Source organism: Corylus avellana, chromosome 3 (genome assembly GCF_965113065.1).
Source record: "Corylus avellana chromosome 3, dhCorAvel1.hap1.2, whole genome shotgun sequence".
NCBI lineage: Eukaryota > Viridiplantae > Streptophyta > Magnoliopsida > Fagales > Betulaceae > Corylus > Corylus avellana.
The window spans coordinates 4,508,788-4,519,606 of record NC_142492.1 but is presented as its reverse complement, the minus strand read 5'-3'; the positions used below and the strand labels follow the sequence as shown (position 1 = coordinate 4,519,606).

Below are 10,819 nucleotides of genomic sequence, written 5' to 3'. Positions count from 1 at the left end.
GCGTTCGGTTGGTAAATTGCTTGCTTAGTCTGAATTAAGCTTAAAAGGGAAGTACTTGAGGAGAAATATAATTTGGGTTCCAACTTGTGGGGTTGAGAGACTGAGAATTTAGTTAAATGGGGGATCGCTTTAGGTCGGTTTCGATTGAGGACTTGCCATCCCATTTGATATTGGAGATTTTGACGGCGGGCCGGCTCAGATCAGTTGATCTTGTCTGTTTAGAGTTGACTTCTAGGACTTTTGGTGGGAGTCATGGATTGTACCCTCAGAAGTTCCGATCATTGGTGGACTTTGCGGCGTTTCAGTTGTGTGTGTCCAATAGTATATATGCTTGGATGAGTTGGAATGCTCAGAGAGAGTTGTTTGATCGGTGTAATGGTAACTGGAAGCGGGTTTTGAGGTTCTTGCAGTCAGTGGAGCAATCGTCTGAGATGGTCGAGACCACATCAGGCAATGTACTACTTCTTTTATACTTGCTGCCGCTTTTAAATGATTGAACTGTTGTATGCACATTATTGGGAGGTGGGCTTCGAAGATAAATAAAGTAATAGTATCTGACTAATTGGAATTTAGGTGGAGGTCGCATTTGCTTATTATTGAATTTTTACTTGATATAGAACCTCAAATATGTGAAAAAAAGATACATTTTTTTTTTCTTCTTTCTTTTGTCTGAGGTGCCTTTGCTTTGTTTTTAAATGAATTTGCATGTAAGACAGGATCATTTAAGGGCATTGCTACCCTCCCCCCCTCCCCCTCCTCTACTTTTTGCATGTTAAATAACTTATAGGTCCCAGTCAGTGTCAATAAAAATAAATTGATAATCTCCGCTTGGGGTGGGAGTAACCACAATACAAATCTCCACTTAGGGCTGGAGGATTCCATAATAGAAACACTTTCTTCTATACCCTTCCTATTCTAATGACACACATATATATAAACTTAATACAACAATGGTTACTACTTTTACTAAAGGAAACTACCTACATAACTAAAGATAACTACTCACAATCTAAGTAAACTACCCAACTACCCATGTTAACGAATATTGACAATAAAGGATAAAGTTTACAACTGAAGCTAATAACTACCACCCATGTCTTATCCCAAGATGATGAGGTGGGTGTTGAGTCCTATGATACACTATCAATAATGGTTTTCATTGTTACAAATTGTTTGCTCTGGAATGAATATCATGTGCGATTACATTGACCAGTCAGGAATTGCACCCCAACAACCCTTCAAATGTTGAGCCTGGAATCATGAGAATATTGTTTGAGCATCTCTTTAAAAAAAACATAATACTAATCTGCAAGATAGTGGACTGATTTTTTTAATTGTAATGTTATCATTATGCTCCTCCTTTTTTTGGTGAAGACTTGTAGGCTAGCAGTAATTTATTTTTAACTTTTCTGAGCAGATGCAGATTACCACTGGAAGGTATCACACATTGCTGATCAAGAATTCATTAGTTTACTCTTGTGGTTCCAGCTTGTGTGGTGTTCTTGGTCATGGTCCTGAAACAACACAATGTGTAGCATTTACCCGGATTGATTTCCCATCTTTGGCTCATGTCAGGCAAGTTTCAGCCTCCCAAAATCATGCTGCTTTTGTCACGGGGTCTGGAGAGGTTAGTCACTGCTCACATTTTTTCAAGCCATTTTATTCTGAACAAAATACTGATATTAGCAGGTTCAAGGTGGTTTAGTTTAGGGCACCATATCTGCCAATGAGTTCTTGCTCAAATGGCACCTTTGCACATGTAGGAATATGATTGAGGGCAACTGCGAATATAGGGGCAGGCGGGGGCCATGGCCCCAAAAATATTGAAAAATGAAATAGCAGGCCATGGACCCCTAACCAATTATTATAACATTAATTGAAAAGTGCTTAATCGCTTAGGGTATCATATCTGATTTTCTTCAAGATTATTATCCAGGGAAGTGGCTAAAATGAAGCTTACATGTTGGTGATAAGAACTGTTTGATATATTTTTTTTCTCTTTTTTGTTGCATAAATTCCCAAACCGTGCTGCATGATATTTAGTGACAAGTTTTCAGATATATTTTACTTTGCTCTGTGTAGCATTGAGATACATAGTTTAAATTTGCGTTCGAATTTGATGAAGCCGCTGCCATAATCATGTGATATTGGCTGTTATTGATGCAGGTTTTCACATGTGGAGATAATTCATCATTTTGCTGTGGGCATAGAGATACAAGCCGCCCCATTTTTAGGCCTAGGCTTGTTGAAGCATTGAAGGGAGTTCCTTGCAAGCAGGTATTTGCATATATACCACCATTCTTATATTTTAAAATAATGATTTGTGGAGGAAGGACCACTCTTCATGAAACGGAAATCACTAATTTGAGTCTCTCCTTTCCCCTCGAGGACAAAATTATTTCTCAAAAAAAAAAAAATTGTGGAGAATTTAGTTAATTGGATTCCAGGTTTAAGTATATATAATATACTTGATGCAGATTGGCATGCTAATGTGTGTTTTAACTTTCACATACCGTAGCATAATTTCTTTTTCCTTCAATCTTAATAGTGAACAAGGAAGTTTTTGAATTGGAGTTATTGGTTATCGTCTGGTATTATGATTATTTAGTTGTCATCCAAACTGTAACCTTCCTTCTCAAGACTAATTTTGTCTTTCTTTGTAAGCTCAGTGGTTTTCTGCTGCACTTAAGAGGTATATGTTGTGGTTGGGAAATGAAATATATGCATGAAGTCCAGAAATGAACCCTCAGTGAAACTTATAATTTATTAATTAGCTTATTCTGGCTGGTTCTGACGTTCTAAGCCATGTCTAAATGTGTGTTTTCTTCCAATAATATGGTTGTCTTTATCATCCTCAAGTGTTAAATAAGAAGGGTTCATTATGAATCTAGCAATAAGTTGTAAAATTAAGTAGTTAGAACTTGTTTCAGGTTGCTGCAGGGCTTAATTTTACAGTGTTCCTCACAAGACAAGGCCAGGTTTATACATGTGGGTCCAACACACATGGCCAGCTTGGTCATGGTGACACCTTAGACAGACCAACTCCCAAAATCATTGAAGTGCTTGAGGGAGTCGGTACTGTAGTTCAGATTGCTGCAGGTCCAAGTTATGTCTTAGCTGTTACTGACAATGGGGCAGCCTACTCTTTTGGATCGGGTTCTAATTTCTGTCTTGGCCATGGAGAGCAGCATGATGAGTTCCAGCCACGTGCAATCCAGACATTTCGGAGAAAGGCTATTCATGTGGTTCATGTCTCTGCTGGTGATGAGCATGCTGTGGCACTTGATTCCAATGGGCTTGTAAGTCTCCGTGTCCAAGATATTATTATTCTTAGTATGTGCTAAGAGCTTTCCTTTTCTTATTGATTGAAATTGATTATGCATGGTTTTGGTTGAGTTTCAGTTCTTGCAATATCTAACTTTCTGCTATGGTGGTTGCAGGTATATACTTGGGGAAAAGGCTACTGTGGTGCATTAGGACATGGAGATGAGGTTGATAAGACTACTCCAGCGCTATTGAACAGCCTTCAGAGCCATCTTGCTGTGCAGGTTGTTTCGTCCATATACTTTTATCATTTATGATTAAATTTGTCATTACATATCAAGTTGTTCAGCATCTCTTTTGGTCAGTCAAAAAAGATGCCGCAGTATTTTATTAACAAGGAAATAGAACCTTTGTTGTTGCAAAACCATTGATAGCGCGCGTCAAGCAAGAACCATTTTTGTCCGACTCCTGCTTTACTCATTTCTTGTGACTGGACTGCTGATTGCCACCCATGACAATGCTTGATGCTTATATGATGTAGGTCTGTGCAAGAAAGAGGAAAACCTTTGTTCTTGTTGATGATGGTTCAGTTTATGGCTTTGGGTGGATGGGCTTTGGTAGCCTTGGATTCCCAGACCGGGGAGTATCCGATAAAGTAATGAGGCCTCAAATCCTTGAATGCTTAAGAGCTCACCATGTTTCTCAAATTAGTACTGGATTGTACCACACTGTTGTAGTCACTAACCGTGGACTACTCTTTGGGTTTGGAGACAATGAAAGAGCCCAACTTGGGCATGACACATTGAGAGGATGCCTTGAGCCCACCGAAATTTTTATCCAAGAAATGGCAGATGACACACAAGTTGTTTTAGAAAGCGGATGACGCTCAGGGAGCTCCCGTCACCTTTCTGCTGGTTAGTTGTTTTAGTTTTGTATCAGTAAGTGAGAAACCATAAGATTTTTCCCCCCCTCATTCCTGTAGATTTGCATAAAGTTGTAATTTTGAATTGAATGTTTGATAAATTATTGTTGTTTTTTTAAGATGAACTTGCAGCATGCTGTACCATCTAAATATCAAGTTCTGAACAGACTTCATCTATCAAAAACATTCACCATCTGTATGTCAAATGCCTCGTTAGTTCTATTGAATCCATACTTTTTGGCACATTTTCTTTGAAATAATAAAAATAGGAAGAGAGAGAGCTAGTGTTCATGTCATGAAAAGTAGGCCCTGTTGCATGCGATTGCCAAAGGCATAATTAGATGAAAGGTAAAATCTGCAGTGGGTTGGATTGTTCAGGGACTTTCTGGTCTTATGAATGAAATTTGAACAGGCTATTGAGCTTTGCAGCATGAGTAAGGATTGGTTTGTACTACCATCGATCACAAGTGGTCTTCCTAGTTTCTAGGGTGTAGGCATCAATTTTAATTCCTTACTTTGTAAATTCGTCACTTGTTATAAGATGAAGAAATTTGAGATGATTGAAGAAAGAAACTCCAACTGACTTGAAGAGAGATTATGAAGAAATCAAACAAAAAATAGGGTTATTTGCAGTTGTTCTTTTAATTTTGTTTGAAGCTGATTATTCATCATCTAAGATGTAGGTGGGTGTTGGAACTTCAAACTCCAACTTTAGAGGAACACACTTTACTACTGTGTTGGGGTTAGAGCCTTTACACCCAGCCAGCCTAGATGCAAATTTGGGTGAAAAATCACTTATTTCCGGCTACTACTTTAGTTAAAAATTTGGCGAGCGTTGTTTATTCACTAAATGTTTTTTTCTTTTAATAATAATAATAAAAAAAAAAAAAAAAAAAAAAAAAACTAGCATTCCCTTTCCTCTCAATTTTTTTTTTTTTCTTGCAAAGGATAAATAAATTCTTGAAATTTTTTTTTTTAATGGAATAGTAAAAGTTGATAACTAAAATAAAGTGGTGGAATGTGTATGCTTTGAAAAAGTTGTTTGTTTAAAAAAAAAATGATTTCTTTAGCTAAAATGGAGAGAAAAATTTGTTGAGTTGGATATAAATACTCAAAAATAAAATTACAACATCAAACAAAGAAATAAAATTACATATAATCAAAACAAAGACAAAAAAAAAAAAGAAAAAGAAAAAGAAAAAGAAAAAGAAGAATATTCATTGCATCAATTCATTCTACAACCTTGGAGAGGATTCTCAACATGGAATGAGTAAACGGAAAGGTGCAATCCTCTCATCATGGAATGAGTAAACGGAAAGCTACCAGCAGTGTTGATGATAGTGGTCTATGGTAGTATTTTTTAGTGTAAAAGGCTTCCGATAAATTCTTAGTTTTAATTCAACTACAAAAAGAGTTGCAAAAATTAAGAGATAAATATTATTGTATGGGTACAATCCACTCCAAAATCATTAGAAAAAAGTTCATCTTTGGGTTCGATTATTGATGGAACTAAAAAAGAAAAAAGCAAGTAGGTAAATCGGGTAAGCAATGTTTTTCAGGGATTATCCATACGAAAGAAAATCCCCTCTACACCAGGCCTAAAGAAACCTATATATATATATATATATATATATATATATATATATATATGAACTAAAAAAGAAAAAAGCAAGTAGGTAAATCGGGTAAGCAATCTTTTTCAGGGATTATCCATACGAAAGAAAATCTCCTCTACACCAGACCAGGCCTAAAGAAACCTATATATATATATATATATGATAAAGTAGTGTTTGGCGAGGGGATAGTGGGAGCGAGCAGGAAAGATAAAGAAATAAATATAATAGATTTATTTATTGGTCCTTTTATTTATGAGTTATGGGAAGTTGGCTCCACTCGGCGGGGATTCGTCTCGTCCCCATTCTTCATAAAAAGCTGCAGAGGGGATAGGGTTAATAAGCCCCACCCCCACCCTGCAATCTGCATCACTTTAATAAAAAAAAAAAAATTAATAGCTAGCTGTCAACAATCTTTAGGGTTCGCAGGAGGAGCACTGGCCTGGTCTTGTGCTTTTCAGTCAGAGTTATCAGATATGTTTGTGGGTGGTCTGGGTTTAGGTCAAATTTTCAGAAGCTGTGCAGAATTTGGACCTGTTTTTGTTCCTGACATTTGTAGAATCATCAAGCTGGTGACTCCATTTTGATGCTAAAGCAGACAAGGAGAAGAAGGAAAAAAAATAAAAAAATTGAAACTTAAGAGCACTCACAACATGGCTTAGCGATTTCTTACTTTTATCTAAAATAGATATACAAAAACTTAAAAAATTATTTACATCGAATTATGCATCTTAAATATAAAATATATTTTTGTTGCATTTGTGAATAGTGTATCACTACATGTAGCGGACACCATTCACACATCCATTTCATTAATATACTATTTTTCTTTCCACATCTTTTTTTTTCCAAAATTTTTTCCTACTATTTTTTTCTCCACGTCTCTTTTTATTTTCCAAAAGTTGAAAAATATGATATTTACGAAAAAATACAATCCTTCTAAAAAAAAAGATAATCGGATGTATAATGTTTTTTAAAACTCATTAGCTAAACTAAATAAATTAGGTTTTGATTAATCATTTTGCATAAAAATATACATAAACCGATGTGAATGTTCTTATATTATATTATATGTTCTTTTGTTTCCTAAATGCAAAGATACTTTCCTTAATTGGCTGTGGAAAACAATGCCTACTAATGGATGAGGGAAGACTAACAAAATAGGATATCATAATTTATTCATAAATAATAATAAAAAAAAAATGTTTATTTTATGGGTTTCTTGTCAAAGGATATTTAATTATTTATGGGTTAAAGTTTTTAGTCAGTCAAGGGCAGGTTCAGCAAAAAAATGCTAATTATATTTATGTTATCCTCTCAGAAGGACTAATTAATTTAAAATTTCTCTGCAATATAAAATGGGGGGTGTTGCAGCCAATGTGAAGAAAGGTGGACAAAATTTCGGGGACAATTTGGTGATTGGAAGATAAATATTATTTCTTTATAGGAAAATTTAAGGATTTACGTGTACAGGTTTTACCCATGTGACAAATCGTTTCTTGAGCTTTTAGTTTTGCCAATTAACTAATTTGAGTGGCTGCAAATTCTTAACATATTTTTAATTTAGAGTCTTTTGTCACGTGTGTAATTTTATATATCAGATTCCCTAAATGCACCTTCTCAAACAAAATTCATTTGAAATTTCCATTATGCTCTTGAAATTATCATAAAGCAAATAAAAAATCACATATATTAAAAAAAAAAAAGAAAAAGAAAAAAAGGCTGAGGGCCGGCAACATCTCCATCCCTTGCTGGAGTTAGGAAAATATTCAATTAATTATATTATACGGGTATTTTTGTTCTCTCAAAAAATAAAAAGACAAAAATATTCTTCTTGATATTTATATTCTCATGTTCAAAATCGATCTTGTTCCACTTTGCTGAAGGGTGGCCTCCGTCCGATTCCCTTGTTGAGAGGGTCTTCTATTTAGGTCGCCTCTTTCTTTTTTTATTTATTATTTATTTGTAATTTTTGGGTAATTAGTTAAAGGATATAAAGGAAATATCATATTAATTCTATTAGAGATGACACATGAAAGGTCAATACTGGATTTCACGTGTAGAACTCCCTCTAAAAGCAGAACGGGTGGACGTATTTATTCTTATATGGATAAAACTTATAAATTGAATTAATTAACAAAATAAGAAACTCATATATATATATATATATATATATATATATATATATATATATAGCGATTAATCAACAAAATTAATATGATCAGCTAACTGCAATGCCTGAATATAACCTTTTTTTTTTTTTTTTTTTTTTTTTGGCCTTTTGGGATTTTAATTAGACATATTATTGCCGTTTCATTTATCTTATTAATTAATTGGTTGGTTGAAAAAATTAATTTCTTTATTACTCTGCCAGATATTCCCTCCGTTTTATATTCTTTTACGTTTTTTTTTCCAATAGCTTCACTCCAAAGAGATCGGAAGGAAAAAAAAGGTAATTAAATAAGAAAAAGCAGTCAATATATTAATGCCTCCTGCCTCCTGCCTGCTGTTAACGTGCTGGGACTCCTTGTGACAGCGATACCACGTTTCTCGAATTTAGTGCAAACAAAAACAAAACAAAAAACGATGCTTGTCATAATAACATTAATATTTTTGTGAAATTTGTCATATATATATATATATATTTTGGGTGTTTTTGGGTAGTTTTTTTAGGTTGTATTTGTAGTAGGCCAGCTGTTGATTAAGGGTCGATTTGAGATTGTGTTTAAGAGACCTAAAATTACTTTTAACACTTAAAAGTTGTTTAAAAACAAAAAAAAAAAGTACTTGTTTGGTAAAAAAATAAAATTAAAAGCTCTTTTAAGAGTAAAAAAAAACCTAAAAATAGCCAAAACGCACTTTTGACAAAAGTTTAAAAATAAAACTTTTGCCCAAAAATTATTTTTAACTTAAAAGTTATATTTCTCAAATGCAATTCCAAACGGACAATGCTTAAAGAATTCCTCAGTTGGTAATGATAGCTCTTCAATGGAAAAGTGGTTTAAGGACTTGCTTCCAATGAGGAAGAAGGGAAAGAGAATGTTACAAGACAGTAAGTAATTGATTACCTAACTTCCATTAATTAGAAGCACTGAAGGAATTAATTAACTGAATTAATCTTTAATGGAGTAACGAATGAGATAGATGCCAATGACTTTCAGTTTTATTTATAATATGTGAAGGACTGGGGCAAGTTTGAAATAATTAACCAAGTCAATATAATTTAGCAAATGTTGATTCAAAAATAAAATAAGAACTAAGTAACAAAGTTTAGTTTTCACTGATCGATCTTTTGATGCTTCATTTTAACTGTGAGTTTACTTAGAATTTGATTGTATTTTTCAAGTGTTTCGATGCCTAAAAACGACTAAAATTACTTAATTTGAGAATTTACTGTTTCTTTAAAATTGTAGGGGATTCTAATATTGAATATAAACAACATGCATGACAACTAGAAGATTAATTAATGGCTCTGTTGATTGTTCTACAATATAATAAATGAAAATAACAGCTGCTTAGGGAAAAAAAGAAAAAGAAAGAAGAGAAAACCAACAATTAATTACGATTAATAAAGTGGAAAGAAAATTTATTACTTAATTAAGATAATTAGAAGCAAAGTTTTGAAAAACTACCAACAAAGACCACATTAAGTGTTGTCAATTGTCATTAAATTCAATGAGGATTGAGTTCGATAGACACTGAAATTTGAAGGTAAAGCTAGATGCATTAGCTCATGTCAGTTTGATTTTCTTCTCGTGACCCGTCAACAAAATATAAAAAAGAAAAAGAAAATCCAATGGTATTAATTTAGACAAACAAGTTAAATATATATTTTGCTTATTTATTGGATGCACAAAGGGGACATTGATTTACAGTATTTTGGGATTGTGTTTGAGAAGCAAAGCTTTTAAGTCAAAAAAACTTTTTTCAATAAAAGTTTCTATTAAAAGTATGTTTTTGACCATTTTAAAGCTTTTTCAATTTTTTTTTTTTTTTTTTTATATATCAAACGGACTTTTGAGTGTTAAACGTACTTTTAAACCCCTCAAACGCAGATTCAAACTGGCCCTTACTCTTTTTGAGGTTTTAACTCTCTTTTTTCCCCTTAAAAAAAAGCACCAAAACAAAGATACTTCTAAGAAAAAATTCAAAATTAGTCATTGTAGTTTACTTGATTTGTAATTATCTCATTGTGGTATAAAACAAACTCAGAGGTCATTGGGATATGCCAAAAAAAACAACTTACTTTCTATAATCAAATTTTGCTCACTGACTTAACATATTCCGATAGTGCGACACGTCAAAGCTAATAAAATTGTGACACATGTCCTATTTAAGTCAATGTCGTACTAATTAAATCTGTTAAGTTAGTGGACAGAATTTGACTGTAGGGAATAAATTATTTTTTTATCACCTCTGAATTTATTTTAATACTATAAGGAGCTAATTGTAAATCAGATAAACTATAAAGACTATAAAACCTCCACAAGCAAGTGAAGAGATCCAATTAGTACTTTAATCCAAAACCTAACACACACCACTGACCAAATGTTGGATTTTAACTCTTCTTTTCCCCCTCCCATAGTTGGACCAAATTCTACTGAGTTTTGACGAGTGCTTAATATATGATCACTCCACATTGTTAAGGTTCCCCACAAATATATATATATATATATATATATAGTGTTTGATTGTTTGATTTTTAATGTAAAGTCATCTCAGTTATTTATTAAATAAGGTTATTTTATATAAATTACTGTATGATGGGGGTTGAGCTGCCATCCCGAAGAGTTGGAGTACAACTCCTGTAAAGGAGTCCTTGAAACCCTGTTGGTTCACTGTTGAGGCAGATAAGGACTGTGTCCTCATGTATGTGGATTCATATAGTTTATCCATTATTCTCCTTTCATTTATTTATTTTTTTTCACCTTAATTCTTAATGCCAATTCACAGAGAAATGATATAATAATAATTATGCAACTATACTCATGAAACAAAGACTATATATTACCAAGTAATA

The 10,819-nt window shown here is 33.4% G+C and overlaps 1 protein-coding gene across 1 annotated transcript; it reads left to right on the top strand.

Moving 5' to 3' along the window:
* The first annotated feature begins 116 nt into the window (after positions 1 to 116).
* Positions 117 to 4,406, top strand: LOC132173811 (Regulator of chromosome condensation (RCC1) family protein). The gene is made up of 6 exons (XM_088514737.1): positions 117 to 455; positions 1,418 to 1,627; positions 2,167 to 2,277; positions 2,931 to 3,299; positions 3,441 to 3,548; positions 3,806 to 4,406. Exons 1-6 carry the CDS (start codon positions 117 to 119, stop codon positions 4,145 to 4,147), a joined length of 1,479 nt encoding a protein of 492 aa, XP_088370863.1. The 3' UTR covers positions 4,148 to 4,406.
* The last annotated feature ends 6,413 nt before the right edge of the window (positions 4,407 to 10,819 follow it).

Bases quoted from the DNA above. Each gene is read 5' to 3' on its own strand.
- LOC132173811 (XM_088514737.1), top strand. From the start codon at position 117: ATGGGGGATCGCTTTAGGTCGGTTTCGATTGAGGACTTGCCATCCCAT. The intron at 456-1,417 runs GTACTACTTCTT...TTTTCTGAGCAG, and splicing joins TCGAGACCACATCAGGCAAT to ATGCAGATTACCACTGGAAG. The intron at 2,278-2,930 runs GTATTTGCATAT...AACTTGTTTCAG, and splicing joins AGGGAGTTCCTTGCAAGCAG to GTTGCTGCAGGGCTTAATTT.